Below are 18,576 nucleotides of genomic sequence, written 5' to 3'. Positions count from 1 at the left end.
GATCCAACAGTATTTCTAGTGGGCTTATATCCCAAAGAGATCTTAAAGGAGGGAAAAGGACCCACATGTGCAAAAATGTTTGTGGCAGCCTTTTTTTGTAGTGGGAAGAAACTGGAAACTGAGTGGATGCCCATCAATTGGAGAATGGCTGAATAAACTATGGTATATGAATGTTATGGAATATTATTGTTCTATAAGAAACAAACAGCAGGATGATTTTAGAGAAGCCTGGAGAGACTTACATGAACTGATATTAAGTGAAATGAGAAGAACCAGGAGATCATTGTACACGACAACAAGAGGACATGGCTCTTTCCAACAATAAGATGATTCAGATCAGTCCCAATAAGGCTTTGGGGTTAGAATCTGCCATTAATGGCCTGTCTTCAGGATGAGTCCTAGTACAATGGAAAGAGTAATTTTGCTCATCTGGGAAAGAAGAAGGTTGAGCCTCTGAGATCCATTCCAGATCTAAATCTCAGATTCTATGATAGTCATTAATAGGCTGACTCTGGAGTATGCACATATGTTCTAAATGAAATATTCACAGAAAGGCCCTAAGCACAAAATGGAATTATGTATGCATACAAAGGAATGTATGCATACACATAGATACAATTGTCAACAAGCTTATGTGCACCAAATAGCCTGAACTGATCTCACAAATCAATGAAACTAGGAATGGGCTAGAAATATGAGATGACTGCTAAAGTTTCAGTGTGGATTTACATCTTGGAAATTGACAACTACAAATTAGGGCTTAACTTATTTTTGTTTAGTGTGTAAACTTAAGAAAGTAATAGAAAACTACTAAAAATGCAGATTAAACTTCAAACCATGTTGTGCATACTTTCCCCTATCCTGGATATCTGGTCATTAAATGTTTACCAGCACACTGCTGAATGAGATCTACCATTTTTAAGCTCTGGTCAACAACAGCACTCTCCTCCCAAGTAAAGCCTGAGGATATAGTGAAGAACTAGTTCTAGGTTAATAGGCCTGTTAAGGCTAGTATATCTCATGCTGTTAACATTTACTTGTTTTTTTTCTATGGGTTTAGAATATCTTTAATGGAATTTTCAACCCTTTACATTTTATGCCATAGAAGCATCCACTGAAAGAAATCCAGAAATCAGAAGAATAGCACAGTAGAGAACATTTGGGAGAGGGGATCCAATGAAGATAAAACTAGAAGGAATCTAGTTATAAGAATATATTAAAGGACACCTGGAAAAAGATGGAAAATAAGAAACAGATCACAAATGTGGCACAAAGGGATGATATGCATCAATGGAAGACATCTGCCAGTGTTTGTCGCCAAACCCCTGACTCAGCAAGTGATAATTTCTTTCTTCAAACAGTTCAGGAAATGATGAAGGAATTGCTATTTTGAATATGATTCTGACCAGTAAGAAAAAAATGGTCACTGAAGTAGAAATAATGAAACCTGATGAGGACATGGCCACTCTACCTTAGAGATTAAAAGAGCAAGAAATTAGGCATAGGAAAATATATACCTTAAATTTCTAGAGAGTAGATTACAAACATTTCCTCTAAAAAAGCAGAGGAAGGATAAAATTCTGGTATAAAATTCTATAAGGGAGATACCACAAGAATACTGAAAAGCTCCCAAGAAGGAAATTATAATGCAATAAACACAAATGAAAAAGAAAAGGTAGAACTATCTAAAAAAGGATGCACAGAAAACTCAACAACTAATTTAGATTTTTTTTTAAATACATGTGAGAGAGGGAGATGGGGGGGAGAGAGAAACAGAGGGGAGAAGAGGGAGGGAGAGAGGGAAGGAAGAAAAGAGGGAAAGAAGGAGAGGGGGAGGGAGACAGACAGAGGGAGGAAGGAAGACAGAGACAGAGGGAGGGAGAGAGGAAGAGACAGACAGAAAGACAAAAGAGAAAGAGAGAGACAGGGAGATGGGGGAGAAGGAGAGGGAGAGAGGAAAGGAAGAAGAGAGGGAGGGAGGGAGAGAAAGAGAGACAGAGAAGAGGGGAGGGAAGAGGAGGACAGGGAAGAGAAGAGAGAGAAATTGGAAGGAAGAAAATGAGGCTTCTAAATACTAAGAACCATAAAAAGGACTTTTTCTAAAAAAAATTTATGTTGAAGATAAGAGGATGATTAAAGAGAGAGAGAATTATTACTTGAAGTGGTGGACAAAATGATGCTAATGGATTGTGGAAACAAAGCAAAACTACTCAACTCTTATTTTGCTTCTATTTTTACTACCAAAGAGAATGATATCTGGACTAAGGATTGTTGAAACTGCAGATGGTAAGATAGCTCTTAGTTGTCATCAATGGATTTCAACACATCAGACCCAGATGAAAAAGCTGGGCCATGTGATCACTGAGGCATCAGATGTGATCTCTGAAAAACTATGGAGTATAGGAGAGATGCCATAAACTGGACATAAGACCAGCAACAGGGAAACAGCATCTCAATTTTCAAAGAGAAAGAAGACTGAGTCTCCTGTGTATAGATTAGTGATCTTAACTTTAATTCTTGTCAAAATAATCACAGAATAATAAATTGTTAATTTTTATCTCTTTGTAGTAAAGAGATGATTTATGATCATTTGCAGTAAGAAAAGTAAACAATGTGACTCCACCAAGAGAATAATAATAACTCATAAACTTAGAGTTCAGAATTAATTTAAGAGCTCATCTAATTCAATCTCTTCTTATATATGAGATTAATGAGGACCAAGTAATTTTGTAATTTTTTGTAACTTTGCCATTGTGTGCCATGATCACATAAGTATTAAATGGCTGGGATGGTATTCAAATACAGATCTCCTTACTCCTAATGCATACTCTCTTCCTGCACTACACTGCCAAATTGATATTATTTCTTTTTTGACACAGTTGCTAGAGAGGTAGATGAAGGGGATAGTGGAAACATCATCCTCTGATAAAGCATTACAGTCTGTGGACAAAATGATAGTAATGGTAGGACAAAATGATAGTATTGGTAGGCAGACCCGAATGGGAAAATAAAGTACACTGAAAATATTAAAGCACCATAGACATATCTTATTCTTATTTGAAATTTGATGAAGAACAACATGCAAAAAGTTATTATTAGAAGAGACAGCATCAATTTAGTAATCTCTTATGAAATAAACTAATGAACTGTCTTTGGCCCTGTACTAGTTAACAATCTCATTGGTGATTTGAATAAAGATTGACATCATCACTATATCATGGTAAGAGTATTAATAGCTAGTATTGATATAACATTTTAAGGTTTTTAAAGTGTTTTATATTTGTGCTTTTCAAGTGGCATAACACATTAGACTAAGTGGAGCAGCTAAAATTTGGATGACAAGCAAGATTGTTGCACTGAATCTAAGAATATAAACAAAATTTTAAAACTTTTGAAAATATAAAGTTTTATTCTTAAGGTCCAAAAAGTAACATGTATGAGATGGACTAAAACAAAAACCAAAAAAAAGACAAACAAAATGTCATATGCAAAATAACTCGGTATTTTAGTGGCCTACAAGCTCAATAGGGGTCAAGAGTAGGAGATGACAACTAAAAATGCAAATACCATCTTGAATTACATTAGGAGAGGTGTAATATGCAGGACTAGCAATGTGATGGTACTGATATCCTCTCCCCTTGTCAGGCCACATATTATGTTTGAAGTTCTGAGTTCAGGACTGGTGCAGGACATTGGGAGAAGGACATTTTGAAAAGAGACTGACACTAAGCTGATAACAAGAGGAAAGCAGCCAAGACTGTGAAAGGCCCCATGTCATGTGTCACAGGAAGGTCAGTTAAAGGAATTGAGGATGTTTATCCTGGAGAAGAGAAACCTTAAGAGAAGAAAGGAGATGAATGCTGTCTTCAGGTATTTTAAGGATTTCCACATGCAATGTGATTAGACTTGTTCTGCTTGGCCCCAGAAGGCTAAACTAGGCACAGTGGGTGAAGTTGCAGAGAGGTACATGTGAGCTCAATGTAAAATAAAAACTTCTTTTTAATTAGATCAGTTCAGAAGTGTAATGTAGACTTCCTTTTGATGACTGGGATATTATTGAGGGGATTCCTGTTCACATAAAGTTGGATTAGATGCCCTCTGAGTTCCAGTCTAGCTCTGAAATCCCATGACTTTTTACAATACTTATTGGTACCTTCCTTGCAGAAAAGAGGTAACACCATAGATTTTTTTAAATTATAACTCTATTAAAATGTAATAGCTAATTAATGCTGTGGAGGAACTGAATATAGTAACTCACTAACATAAAAAAGCATAAGTGTGGGAGCTCAGAGAGCACTGGACTTAAAAACTAGCCACCCAGAATTAAATTCCAGTTCTAAGATATTTAAATGCATACATAAGCTCTTAGGGTTTTTGCCTACATAGATGGGAACAGTAACATCAGTGCTATCTGCCTCACATGACAGTTGTGAGAAAAGTATTTTGTAATCTTTAAAGCACTACAGAAATGTAAGTTGTTCCTAAAATAATATAGCATCACCTTATGATCTTTCCCATATCTACTACCCAAATATCACACATCCCCTAGGATGAGTTCCTTTCTACTTACAGCAAACTCCTCAGGAGTTACTTTCAATACATCAAAGACAACGGCATCATAGCTCTTACTGGCGTAGTCACAGCTCCGTCCTTCCAAAGAGTCTGAGCTGCTGCTGCCCTGTAAGAAGGGAAAGAAACATGACTAAAGTTTCTTGGTACAGAAGGTACCCTCAAATCAGCAACTTCTTAACTCTCATGGGCTGGAGTCACCAAGAGAGGAGACGTAGTTGTTAAGAATAGAAAGAACATCTGATTCAAATGCCAAAGATCTGGATTTGAATTCCAGCTTTGTCCCTTCCTGATTACATGACTTTGAGAGAGTCGATTTATCTTTTTGTGTCTTGATTTCCCAATCTTTAAAATGATGTGGTTGGACTGGATACACTAAAATCTCTTCCGAAGGACCCACATGTAGAAAAAGTTTGTGGCAGTCCTTTTTGTAATGGCAAAAAACTGGAAACTGCATGGATGCCCATCAGTTGGAGAATGGCTAAATAAATCGTGATATGTGAATGTTATGGAATATTATTGTTCTGTAAGAAACAATTAGCAGGGTGATTTCAGAGAGGCCTGGAGAGACTTACATTGACTGATGCTAAGTGAAATGAGCAGAACCAGGAGATCATTGTACATGGCAACAAGATTATATGATGATCAATTCTGATGGATGTGGCTCTTTCCAACAATGAGATGACTGTGACAGTTCCAATGATCTTGTGATGAAGAGAGCCATCTACACCCAGAGAGAGGATTATGGGGACTGAGTGTGGATCATAACATAGTAATTTCATTCTTTTGTTGTTGTTTGCTTGAATTTTATTTTCTTTCTCATTTTTTTTCCTTTTTGATTTGATTTTTCTTGTGCAGCAAGATAATTGTATAAATATGATTGCCTATATTGGATTTAATATTTTTACCATGTTTAACATATACTGGATTATATATCATCTAGGGGAGGAGGTGGAGGGAAGAGGGGGAAAATTGGAACACAAGGGTTTGCGAAGATTAATGTTGAAAAATTGTCCATGCATATGTTTTGAAAATAAAAACCTTTAATAAAAAAAGAATAAAGTCCCTTCCAGTTCTGGTATCTCATGATCTCAGATCCCTTCTCATTCTAATATTTCGTAATCTCTGCTCTAAAATTCTATGTTCCAAAATCCCTTCCAGTTCTGACATTCTGACATTCACAATAATTAGAGGATTTGAGAGCTTATCATCTAGTTCAACATCCTCATTTCACAAACGGAAAAAGAATGAAGGCTTGCCTAAGGTCATAGAGATTGCAAAAAGTAGAGCCAAGATTCTCAATTCAGGTTCATCAAGTCCACATCCCATACATTTTCATGTGGCACACTTGCTATGGCTTAAAGTCCTTTTCAGTTCTGACATTTTATGATTCTGTGCCCCAACTGATACAAGTGACTTGCTCCTATTCTCTAAAAGGTGGGAAACTGGTTGGAGACCTTGGGAAAGGATTAGTAACTTTATATCTGTCAAAATATTGCCTGACAAATCTTTTTGTGTGTGTGTTGTATTTAAATTTGAAATCAGTCTAGAAAATGTTACACAAAACACAAAGCAAGTTACTGTTAGAAATAGCATTTATGTGGGCAGCAAAAGCTCTCTCTTGAAATTAAAAGCCTATTTGTTGGCAAAATGAAGTGCAGCATATTGGTTAGAGAGCCTTGAGTGAAAGCTATCTTTATTAGATAGCTTAGATTAATAGGAGTACTGTGAATACTGCATTTTAAAAGAGATTCAAGTAAACAGAGTTTCCTATAAAATAGTGGGTTAAAATTTCAAATGTTGCCTGCCCAGAACCCACAGTTGTGGGGATCTTGGGGCATTACTCATACCATCCCTGGGAGCAGTCTTTTTCTATCTCTCCTCCCTCAAAGGGAAGGCTCCAATTAATAAATGGTTTTATTCCTTCTAACTCAGAGGGTGGCTTTGGTGAGGTTTCCATTAACCTCACCAGTCTGGATTGGGACTTAGGGAATTTGCTTGTATTTATTCCTTCTTGTTTCACTTTTTCCAAAATGGTAGCTTTTAGGGAAAAGTGCATAGGCTTACTAGAGACTACAGTATATTCAAGCTAGCAAAGAAGCCCAATAGTCAACAACTGAGAAATGTGAAGTTAGAGATGTGGACAGTAGCTGAAACCAGTGAAATTCAATAGCCTTGTATCACCAAAAAAAAAAAAAAAAAAAAAAAGAGTCTACTGTATTTAAAAAAAAAAAAAAAATGCTTACCATTGAGACAACAAAGACTTTAGTGACATAACTAATTTTTCCCCCTATCAATGAGGAAGAGAATGATTTGTGCTAAGGTCCTTCTATATTCTATGTTCTAATATACTACAGTCCAAGACTCCTCTTTTTAACACTGTATGTTCCAAGATCCTCTTTTATTTCTAACATTCTTTGTTCCTAATATTCTAATATTTTATTCCAATTTTTTATGTTCTAATGTCTCATGCTACTCAGAAAATCTATGATAATTGTACTACTCATTTTATTTCTGTGTTCTAACATTTTGTACTCTAAAGTCCTTCTCACCTCTGTCTATTACAAGAGCCAATGTTCTATGTTATAAGATCCATTCTAGCACTAGCATACTATGTACTATGAATTTTCCCTCAAATCTGTAATCCTTGACAAAGTTTCAAGCATTAGCCTTATAGACAGTTTTTGTGATTAGTGAATTTTCCAAGCAGATTAATCTTTTAATGTTCCTAGAAGTCCTCTCATGTTTTCTCTAGTTATTTATATTTCCTTCAAACCTCACATATCCTTTCTCACTCTAATTGCTACCATAGAACAGATTGGCAACCCCCTAAATTCTATATCTTGGTAAATATTTTCACTTTAGTGTCTAAATTATCAGAACAACAGGCCCAGATTATGGAAATGGCCTTTTCAATGTAATGTATGAAACACAGTATGAGTCAATTACAAAGATTGCTAGATCTTGAGATTAGCCCCAAGCTCTTTTGATAACTAGCTTGTGTCACCTAGGAAAGTCAAATAACCTCACTAGGGCTCATTTGATTGTATTCAGTTATTTGTAAAATCTCAGAAAACTCCAACATTTTATCCTTGGAACCATACCAAAAGTGAAGAAATCTCAGAAGTCAGCTCAGGGTATGATAGAGTACTGGATTTAGAGCCACTTTCTAGCTGTGTGATCCTAGACAAGTAATTTAACCTATCTCAGCCTCAGTTTCTTCATCAACTAAATGGGATTCATAAAAGCATCGAATTAGATGCTTATTGTGAGGTTCAAATGAAATAATATATGTAAAGTGTTTTGTAAAGCTTAAAGTATACATAAATACCAGCCATTATTATTATTGTTGTTATCCATTATTTTTAGAAGTCAATGATTAGCTCTATATCTGAAAAGAGAATACTGTCTACAATATGCTATTTTAGATAAGTCCCTTAATCTCTTAGTCTTATTTACCAATTCTGAAAAAAAAAAAAGATACAATAATACTTATACCCCTTCCTTTATAAATTTATTGTGGTAAAGCACTTTGTAAACTTTGAGATGTCACAGAATTGTGAACTATGTATCTAACTTCAGTCTAAGAGAAAGTATTAATGGTTCTGGTTATTAGGACTGATTAAATATAGGAGAGAAAGTTCCCAGTCTAGCCTTAAATAATCTGCCTACCAGGTTACAGCATGGATAGTGTGGAAAATATTTTCACTTCAAAATGGTTTGCAGAAAACAAGATTAGAAGGGAAGTAACAAATTGGGAAAATATTTTTAAAAGTAAAGGTTCTGACAAAGGTCTCATTTCCAAAATATATAGAGAACTGACCCTGATTTATAGGAAACCAAACCATTCTCCAATTGATAAATGGTCAAGGGATATGAACAGACAATTCTCAGATGATGAAATTGAAACTATTTCCACTCATATGAAAGAGTGTTCCAAATCACTACTGATCAGAGAAATGCAAATTAAGACAACTCTGAGATACTACTACACACCTGTCAGATTGGATAAAATGACAGGAACAAATAATGATGAATGTTGGAGGGGATGTGGGAAAACTGGGACACTGATGCATTGTTGGTGGAGTTGTGAAAGAATCCAGCCATTCTGGAGAGCAATTTGGAACTATGCCCAAAAAGTTGTCAAACTGTGCATACCCTTTGACCCAGCATTGCTGTTATTGGGATTATATCCCAAAGAAATACTAAAGAGGGGAAAGGGACCTGTATGTGCCAAAATGTTTGTGGCAGCTCTTTTTGTTGTAGCTAGAAACTGGAAGTTGAATGGATGTCCATCAATTGGAGAATGGTTGGGTAAATTGTGGTATATGAAGGTTATGGAATATTATTGCTCTGTAAGAAATGACCAGCAGGAGGAATACAGAGAGGCTTGGAGAGACTTAAATCAACTGATGCTGAGTGAAATGAGCAGAACCAGAAGATCACTGTACACTTCAACAACAATACTGTATGAGGATGTATTCTGATGGAAGTGGAAATCTTCAACATAGAGAAGATCCAACTCACTTCCCGTTGATCAATGATGGACAGAAATAACTACACCCAGAGAAGGAACACTGGGAATTGAATGTAATTTGTTAGCACTACTGTGTATCTACCCAGGTTACTTATACCTTTGGAAGCTAATAATTAATGTGCAACAAGAAAAAGGTATTTACACACATATATTGTATCTAGGTTATATTGTAACACATGTAAAATGTATGGGATTACCTGCCATCGGGGGGACGGAGTGGAGGGAGGGAGGGGATAATTTGGAAAAATGAAAAAAAAAGAAAAAAAAAAAGGTTTGCAGAATTAAACTGTAAGTAGTTTTATTTACCAAAATACTGCTTCTACAGGTACAGTGTCGCCAGGTGGCAGTAGTGTGCCATGGCAATATTTCCCATATCCTAAAATAAGATTCTAAAATCGGAAGAGCCCTTAGAGACAATCTATTAATTCATATTCATTAGTGTACCAGAGAGGATGTACAGGGCCCAACAGATTAACTTGCTGAAGGACATATTGGTAGTAAACAGCAACACGAGCTTAAACCCACATCTTTGAACCACTTGGAGTGTCTCTTTCCTACACCAGGGTGCTTCTTTTATTTGTTTGTTTGTTTGTTTTGGTTCTCGTTGTCCAGTCATTTTCACCAGTGTCCGTCTCTTCACAACCCCATTTGGGGTTTTCTTGGCAAAGATAATGAAATGGTTTGCCATTTTCTTCACTAGCTCATTTAACAGGTGAGGAAACTGAGACAAACAGGGTTAAGTAACTCGCCCAGAAATCCCAATAGCTAGTAAGATAAGTCTTTGAACTTAGGAAGATGAGTCTTCCTGGCTCCAGGCCTAATACTCTATCTACTGCACTACCTAGCTGCTGATTTAAACTTTATTAAAATCACTGAAATGATATAAAAATAAAAACTAACTTCTTAAATATACTTTCAGAATTAAATTTAAATGTGTTGATTTTTTTTTTTTTAATTTATGAAACAGGAATTTTTAGATCAATAAATTTTAAACATTCTTTTGGTGTCTAAAGTCTTAACACTTAACATCAATCACTAAGTCTTAATAGCTCTTTTAACACTAAGATCTACTTGGAAAGTATATTTTGGTGTGGATTACAGAGCCTCAAAACTGGAAGGAACTTGGGCCATCTACTCCAACCCACACCTAAATAAGACTCCCCTCTACAATATCTTCAACAAGTGGTTATCTCTCTATCTATTTCTTCAGGACCTCTTTTGAAAGGGAATCAATTGTGTCCTAAAACAAGCCATACTACTTTTAGGGCTATATCAAATCCTTTCCAGTTTTCTGACTGACTTGAGTCAGCTTCAAAATGTCTCCAGACTGTTCTCTATTTCATTGCTTTCTTCTTCGTGCCTTCTGCTTGCCATGGATTTTCTTACTTAACCAATGCTTTTGAAATACTTTTTCCATTTCTATCATCCCATAAAGTTGTAGAATATGAGAGCTGTAATCAACTCTAGAACACAGTATGTTAGATGGAGACAAAAATAGAATATTGAAGCTAAAAGAAATCTTAGAACACCAAAGATTAGAGATGAAAGAGATCTTAGAACACAAAACAGAATATTACAATTGAAAGGATCCTTCTTTAAAGGTCATCTCCTCCCACCCCATTTTTCTTTCTTTCTTTTTTTTCCCTGAGGCTGGGGTTAAATGACTTGCCCAGGTTCACACAGCTAGGAAGTGTTAAGTGTCTGAGACCAGATTTGAACTCCCGGTCCTCCTGAATTCAAGGCTGGTGCTCTATCCACTTAGCCACCTAGCTGCCCCTCCCACCCCCATTTTTCAAAAAAAAAAAAAATTGAATGAATAAGGGATTTGCAATCAAAATTATTACCCTTCCATGTATTCCCCAAAACGATATTAAGAATTAGCAGTATGAATACACTCCAGATAAATCTAAGAAGAAAATTCTAAGCATAAGTCTCACAACACTATTCTACTTGAGAAGCATAAAACACTGATAATTCCATTTTCTCCAATCCTAAAAGCTTTGTATACCATTTTCCTTCTATTTTCACTCCCCCTTACCTCTGCTTTTCTAGAGACCTTATTTCATCTTCCTATTTTTATTCATTAGCTTGTGCAAATCCATTATGTACTATTTGGTATTCCTTTTAAACATAAAATACAGTTATTATGTAACTATCTTTCCCCCTTTTTCTCTTTCCTCTTCTCTGTCCTAGAGAAGGCTAAACAATATATGTATGTATATATTAAACCATTCCATACATACTTCTATTTATCAATTCTTTCTCTGTTTGCAGTTTCATGCACAATCATCTTTTCTCCTATCCTACAATGTTATAGAAATGCTTGTTTTGTTTCTTAATTCAGAATAAAATAAATTAAATTAAAAGTACATGCCCTCAAACGTCCCTTCCAGTTCTCAACTCTGATCTCATAAGTGTCTATTTTGCTGAGTCCTTTTTTAGACCATGAATCTTATCCTCATGCAGTACTTGCTTAAATTGGGTTTTGCTGATTTACCTTAGCAATCCTCTAATAATAATAGGCTTTTTTGAAACTTGGCTTCAAATTTGGAAATATCATGTATTATATGGAATACAAAATTCTGAACTCCAAAAGTTAAAGTTATTCTGAACAAAAACCAAACTGATTTGACTGCAAATATACTTACATAATTGATATGAAAGAAAATCCTGAGCTAACAAATTACAAGCTAAAGGAAGTCAGTTCCTTGGAAGAAATTAAGTTCTAATGTGAAACATATCAGTGTACCGCACCATAGGTGCAAGTTATAAGGTAAACAAACAGCAAGCTAGGTAAAAAAAAGTTAGGACATGCTGAAGTTGATGACCTGTGTTAGAGTTACCACTATTGCCCCAATTCCAAATAATATACCAATCATAGAAACATAGAGGGCAGGTGATTTTGACCAAAATCACACAGAAAGTTCTCAGTGGAATCAAGAGTTTGAACTCAAGTTCCTGGTCTCTAGTCCAAGACTTTTCCCAGGACTTGCTAGATGACTTGCTAGATAACTGCATCTTCTTAGTTGATCCAAAATCACTGAAAAAGACAGGACCCTGAGATCAGGAGGGCCTATGAGATTTGATAATGGTGACAATGATGAGATTGCAATAATTCTATTAGAACTAGAGTGCCCTGCTTACCAGGCTTTCTATATAAAAACTAAGGAGCAGGGAAAAAGAGAGATGGAGACAGGGAGGGATTAAAAGGAGGGAGAAGGAGAGACAGAGACAGAGAGAATATGAAAAACTTCAGAGAGAAAACATCATGAAGTAGGTTTTTTAAATTGCTAGTTTCTTGAGAAACTGGTTCACCTAGATTTCTGGTTGACTATTTCGAGTGACCATGTATAAGCAAACAAGAAATAATCAAGATCCAAAGCAAAATAGGTGACAGTGCCACTGTCCCCTACCCTAGTCAGACAACAAGTGGAATGCCATGTTCAGTCCTGGAAACATTTTAAGAAAGACAATGACAAATTGTCATGTTTACATAGGAGGGTGACCAGGATAACAAAGGAACCAGTCATGGGAACTGGCTATTTAACTTGGAATATAATAATTATAATTGGAATAATAAGAGTTCTTAACCTGGGGTCTGTGAATGTGCTTTTAAAAAAAAATGCACATACCATATTTCAATATAATCAGTTTCTCTAGTAATTCTATATATTGTATGAATTTTTTAAAAGTATTCTGAGAAGTCCATGGATATCACCGATTGCCAAAGGGGTTTCAACACACATGCAAAAAAATGTTTATTTCAGAAGATATTACAGTTGTCTTTAAATATCTGAAGTATTGTCTTAAGGCATTAGAATCATTCTGCTTAAGTCACTCAGTCAGTCAACAAGCATTTTTAAAGTCTATGTACAAGCACTGAGTTAATATTGGGAATCCAAATACAGGCAAAAAGGAAAACAATCCCTGCCCCAAGAAGCTTACATTCAAATGGGGAAGGAAAAATAAAGAGGAAACTGAAAAGGAGATTGGAGTTGGAAGAGAAGATACCTGGTGAGGAGCCATGATGGAAGAAATCCAAGAAAAATACATCCTGGTGGGAAATAAAGAGATGGCTGGCCTGAGAGCCCTTCTTAAATGGAAGTTCTGGGGAGAACCCCCACATCCCACCAGAGAGAGGGACCCCAAGAGCATAGGATACTACCAAAATGTAAGTTCCAGGAATGAAATGATCTTCTAAGATGAATATGGTGCTGCAGAGAATTACAGAAATGATGAGGAAAAGGAAAGATCAGGGTTCTAGAATTCTAACTAGAAATGTTTTACAAGTCTAAAATACTTACTACACAACATATGTGGCCTATAGAGCTAACTTTAGAGACTCTCAGTGATCACCACACCTTCTGAACATTTCTGGGCAATTTAGGCTGTAACAGATGGACAATGTGAGTACCTAGGGCTAAGGCCATAGTGGCACTGGCCATTGGGTCACTCTGTGAACAGGGCACTCATGTTCTAGACCAGGGGTTCTCAAACTACGGCCCTCAGGCCAGATGTGGCCCACTGAGGACATTTATGCTGCCCACTAGGTTATGGCAAATGGGCTGAGGGGTGGAGACAGAGTGTGAGCTTTTGTTTTTATTATAGTCCGGCCCTCCCATAGTCTGAGGGTCAGTGAACTGGCCCCTATTTAAAAAGTTTGAGGACCGCTGTTATAGACCTTTAAGAATCAGGAAAGAGAAATCACAATCTATTTTGGAACTTGCTACTTATTTACAATCAGTAGTGTGTTCTTTTGAAATGGGCAGGGCCTTCAGAGAGTTCCTTTGGGTAAATGCCAATCAATTTTTACCATCTCAATGGAACATGGCATTCATAATATTGGACAAGTTGTGAATATTTATTTGAATTTGAAATGAGCGACTTCAAAAAATATACTGAGAGTCAAATCTTGATTTATTTAAGACTGTCCCCCAAATATAACAACTGTCCAAAGTCCGGCAGCAGCAGGCTCTCATGGGGGGTTGGAGTGGGAAGAAGCCTGAGGACTTAGAATGACAGCATTCATTGGGGCTTTCAGTCAAACACATCTCTGTTCAGGAGGTAGCAGCAGAGCATGTCCCCTGGCAGCAGGGAATCCCTCCAAGGCCAAAGTAAGCTGGCACTGCTCAGTCGATATGGCTGCCCCATACCTCCCCCAACCTGTCACCTCCCCCACCCAGCATCCTACCTGGGGAGTCGCGGAGGTGACTAGAACATTGGCCATCAGGCCATTCCGTTTATACATGCTCTCTTCCAGACCTCAGGGGTGGGGGTGGGGAGGTGTCAGGGCCACTTCAGCTGGTGACACAAAATGCAGGGAAGATTCCTGGAAGGCAAACAAGATCATGAAAACTTGCTTTCAAGAACTTCCTCTTCCTTCTACATACACACACACACACACACACACACACACACACACACACACACCCCTCCCCAAAGCCAGTGCTGAAGAAGTCTGTCACTGAAGAGAAAAAGTGCAGATCAAAGTAATAACAGTGAAGTCATTAACTAGTGACTTAGCTGAGTTAATAAATAAGCACTTATTAAGTTCCTTCTGTGTATTAGAAAATACCCCTCCCCCCCCCCAGCTTGATGTATGGGTTAGAAATACAAATCATGAAACTTAACTTCTAATGGTGGAAACAAGAAGTCCATGTATACATTTATATTGAATAAAGGGAATAAAGGTAGTTATATATACTATAGTTTGGAAAGGAAGGTACAAGCAACTGAAAGGGGCATCAAGAAAGGTTTCCTATAGAAAGTTACACCTAATTAGCATGTCTAAGGAAGAGAAGGGCTTTGAAACAGAGATGATGAAGATGAGCATTGCACAGAAGGAGAATGGCAGTGCAAAAGGGTGAAGGAGAGCAAAGGGGAGCTGCCTATGAGAAACAGAGAGTGAGTCTGTTTAGCTTGAGAGGGAAGGTGAGTGAGTGGGTAGTGCAATATTCAATGAGGCCAGAAAGGTTGGGGGCAGGTTATGAAGGACTTTAAGAGCTAAACAGAGGACTTTTATTTTAATCTGGAAACAACAGAGTCATTGGAATTAAAGTAGAAGAATTACATCATCAGATCTATATTAAAGGAAAATTACTTTGGCAGCAGGATGTGAGATAGGCTGGAATGGGAGGGGTCTTGAGGCAGGAAGACCAATTAGGAAGCTGTTGCTATAATGTGGGTGAGATGGTTAATAAATAAAGTAGCAGCTGGGGAAGTAGAAAGGAGTAAGGTGGGAGAGAGAATATAGAGGCAGAAATGGCAAGATTTGGCAATTGCTCAGATACGTGAGGTGAGACAGTAAAAAGCTGAGGATAATAATGAGATTATGAACTTGGGAAACTGAAAGAATGGTGGTATCTTTGACAGAAATAAGGAAATTTTGAATAGGGGAGGGTTTGAGAGAAAGATAAGTTTAGCTTTGGACATATTGGGTTTGAGATGTCTCTAGAACATTCAGTTTGAAATGTCTGCAATGCAATTGATGATACAGGCTTGAACTCAAGGGAGACATTGAAGCTGGATATATAGATTTGGGATTATTCTACATGAACTCAAGCCAAAAGGAGTTGATGAAATTTCCAAAAAATAGTGGAGAAAGAAAAGAAAAAGAGCCATAGAGGTCAAGCAATCAGAGGAAAGGGAACAAAAATAGTTAGACAACTAAGAGAAGATCCAGGAGAGAGTATTTCCATGAAAACCCAGAAAGAAAAGAGTACCCAAGAGGTATCAAAAATAGACCTAATTAAAAGAAATAATCAGGGGAATTACATTTTACTAAAAGGTACTATAGACAAAGAAGTAATATCAAAAATGTATAGTTTCTCTGGTAAAGGTTTTATCTCTCATATATGGGAAAATGAATCAAATTTATAAAATAAATATTCTTTATCTGATAAAAGATCCAAGGATCTGAACAGGCAGTTTTCAGAAGAAGAAATCAAAACTAACTATAGTATATAAAAATGCTAATTCTTAGAGAAATTCAAATTAATATAACTCTATGGTACCACTTCACCGGACAGTTAGATAGCACAATTGATAAAATTTCTAGTCAGGGCCTAGAATCAGGGAGACTAGAATTCAAATCTGGTCTCAGACACTTCCTAGATGAGTCATCCCTAGGCAAATCACTTAATCCAGTTTGTCTCAGGTTCTTCATCTGTAAAATGATCTGGAGAGGGAAATGGCAACCATTCCAATATCTTTGCCAAGAAAACTTCAAATGGGGTCACAAAGACTTAGACACACCTGAACCCCAAAGACTTAAACATAACTGGAATGACTGAAGAACAAATCATCTCCCATCTATCAGAAACAAAAAAATGCTGAAGGGGATAAGAGAAAATAGTTATACTAATGAAATGTTAGTAGAGCTGTAAAGTGGTCCAATATTGTAATGTTGATCAATTAGCTGCTCTGATGAATATAACAATCCAAGACAATTCCAAAGGACTCATGATGAAAAAAATACTATCCATTTCCAGAAAGAGAGCTCATGAACTCTGAATGCAAACTGAAGTATAATTTCTCACTTTATTTTCTTGCTTTTTTATGGTACGGTTAACATGGAAATGTTTTTCATAATTTCACATATATAGCAGATATATTGCCTGCCTTCTCAGTAGATAGGGAAAAGGCAAAAAGGGAGAGAGAATTTGAAACTCCGATTTTTTAATGTTAAAAATAAATGATAAATTTGAAAAAAATTTTAAAAACACAACATTGGTAACTTTGGAAAGAGAAGTTTCAATTGAATAATGAGAAGCCAGATTATAAAGTGTAATGTTCTTGTTGGTTTTCTGGAGGTCTTGGAGCAGCCTTGTTTCAGTAATCACCACGAGAATAGCCAAGTGTTAAAGTCCAAAGTCCAAAATCTTTATTGTCTCCTTGCCTGGGGCTGGGCAGCTTTCTGGAGAGCCTTTCAGACCAGCCTTGGTCTCAGTGGAGGATGTACAGGAGGCCAGGCCAGCCACCAGGAGCCTGACTGAAGATGGAATGAATCTCCCAGGGCTTATGCTTCAGCCTCCAGCCACAAAGGTGGATGATGGAATGGATGTGTCTCTGGGTCCCTTCCGAGTCTGTGTCTGACCCTTCTGAGTCCTTCTGAGTCTGTCTCTTGCTCTGTGTCCCAGCTTATATATGCTACAGTGAGTATAGACCAATCATTATATCACTAGGAAACCATTATTTGTTGTAAGATTGAATCAATCATACTGAACTTAGAGAACTATTAATCACCATGCTAAACTAGATAACCATTGTCTCATCAATTCCACTGACTTAACACCTTGTAAGAATCCTTGTTTCAGAGTTCTGGCCCATAACAATCAAGAGCAGAGAACTGAGTGAGAAGTAATAGCAATGAAAAAACACAAACAGTTTTTTTTCTGTGAGTTTGCCTGAGAAAAAGAAGAGAGAAACTTCCCTTCCCCCATTCTTAATTTAAATATCTTCCATATGTTGATTATCTCCAATTCATATGTCACATTTGTACATAGCTGTTTGTTTGTTGTCTTCCCAATTAAATTGTAAACTCCTGGGAAAACAAGGACTATCTTTTACCTTTCTTTATAATCTCAGAGTATAGCACAATGCCTGGTACATAATAGGTGTTTACAAAATGTTTACTGAGAGATATAGCCTGAATAAATCTTTGTACCTATATGCATGACTGTGCTCATTCTGTGTATGTGTGTATACATGTGTATATATAAGCATCTATTTGTGTAAATGTATATGTTCCTGTTTTTAAGATTTCCCTCCCTGATTGTGCCTAAAGTCTTTAAAAGCAGCTTTAGGTAATGATCAAGACTTCTCTGTCCCCCCAACTCATCCTAGAGTTTTTTGTTTGTTTGTTTGTTTGTTTTTTCCTGAGGCTGGGGTTAAGTGACTTGCCCAGGGTCACACAGCTAGGAAGTGTTAAGTGTCTGAGACCAAATTTGAACTCGGATCCTCCTGTATTCAGGGCTGGTGCTCTAGTGTACTGCACTACCTAGCTGCCCCCTCACCCTAGAGTTTCTTTTTTATTATTATTATTAATTTTTATAATTATAACATTTTTTTGACAGTACATGTGCATAGGTATTTTTTTTAAACAACATTATCCCTTGTACTCCCTTCTGTTCCAAATTTTTCCCCTCTTTCCCTCCACCCCCTCCCCTAGATGGCAGGCATTCCCATACATATTAAATATCTTATAATATATCCTAGATACAATATATATGTGCAGAACCGAATTTTGTTATTGTTGTTGTTGCAAAGGAAGAATTGTATTTGGAAGGTAAAAATAATCTCATCCTAGAGTTTCAACCAGAATTTGCTCTTCCTCACTTTTCTATATGCTTTCCTTCTTTAATACATCTCTTCAGCCAGCCCTTCCCTATAAAGTAATGGTGCTAACATTTGGTTTCACACCATTCCCAGACAGGTTAGTCAGGCACATTTTTACAACCAATTAATCAACA

At 36.8% G+C, this 18,576-nt stretch overlaps 1 protein-coding gene across 5 annotated transcripts in view; it reads right to left on the bottom strand.

The window, feature by feature from the left end:
* RALGPS1 (Ral GEF with PH domain and SH3 binding motif 1) overlaps positions 1-18,576 on the bottom strand; it is a 652,627-nt gene that overhangs the window by 531,723 nt on the left and 102,328 nt on the right. For all 5 annotated transcript variants that reach the window (XM_074293129.1, XM_074293134.1, XM_074293130.1 and 2 more), the window contains 2 exons: positions 14,298-14,435; positions 4,571-4,678 (listed from right to left, as the gene is read on the bottom strand). In XM_074293129.1, the coding sequence (XP_074149230.1) occupies positions 4,571-4,678; positions 14,298-14,354 (165 nt within the window). In that variant the 5' untranslated portion in view covers positions 14,355-14,435. The remainder of the gene's footprint in view (positions 1-4,570; positions 4,679-14,297; positions 14,436-18,576) is intronic.

Source organism: Sminthopsis crassicaudata, chromosome 2 (assembly GCF_048593235.1).
Source record: "Sminthopsis crassicaudata isolate SCR6 chromosome 2, ASM4859323v1, whole genome shotgun sequence".
NCBI classification, from domain to species: domain Eukaryota; kingdom Metazoa; phylum Chordata; class Mammalia; order Dasyuromorphia; family Dasyuridae; genus Sminthopsis; species Sminthopsis crassicaudata.
Note: the sequence above shows the minus strand (reverse complement) of the source record. Positions and strands in the feature narration are given on the sequence as shown.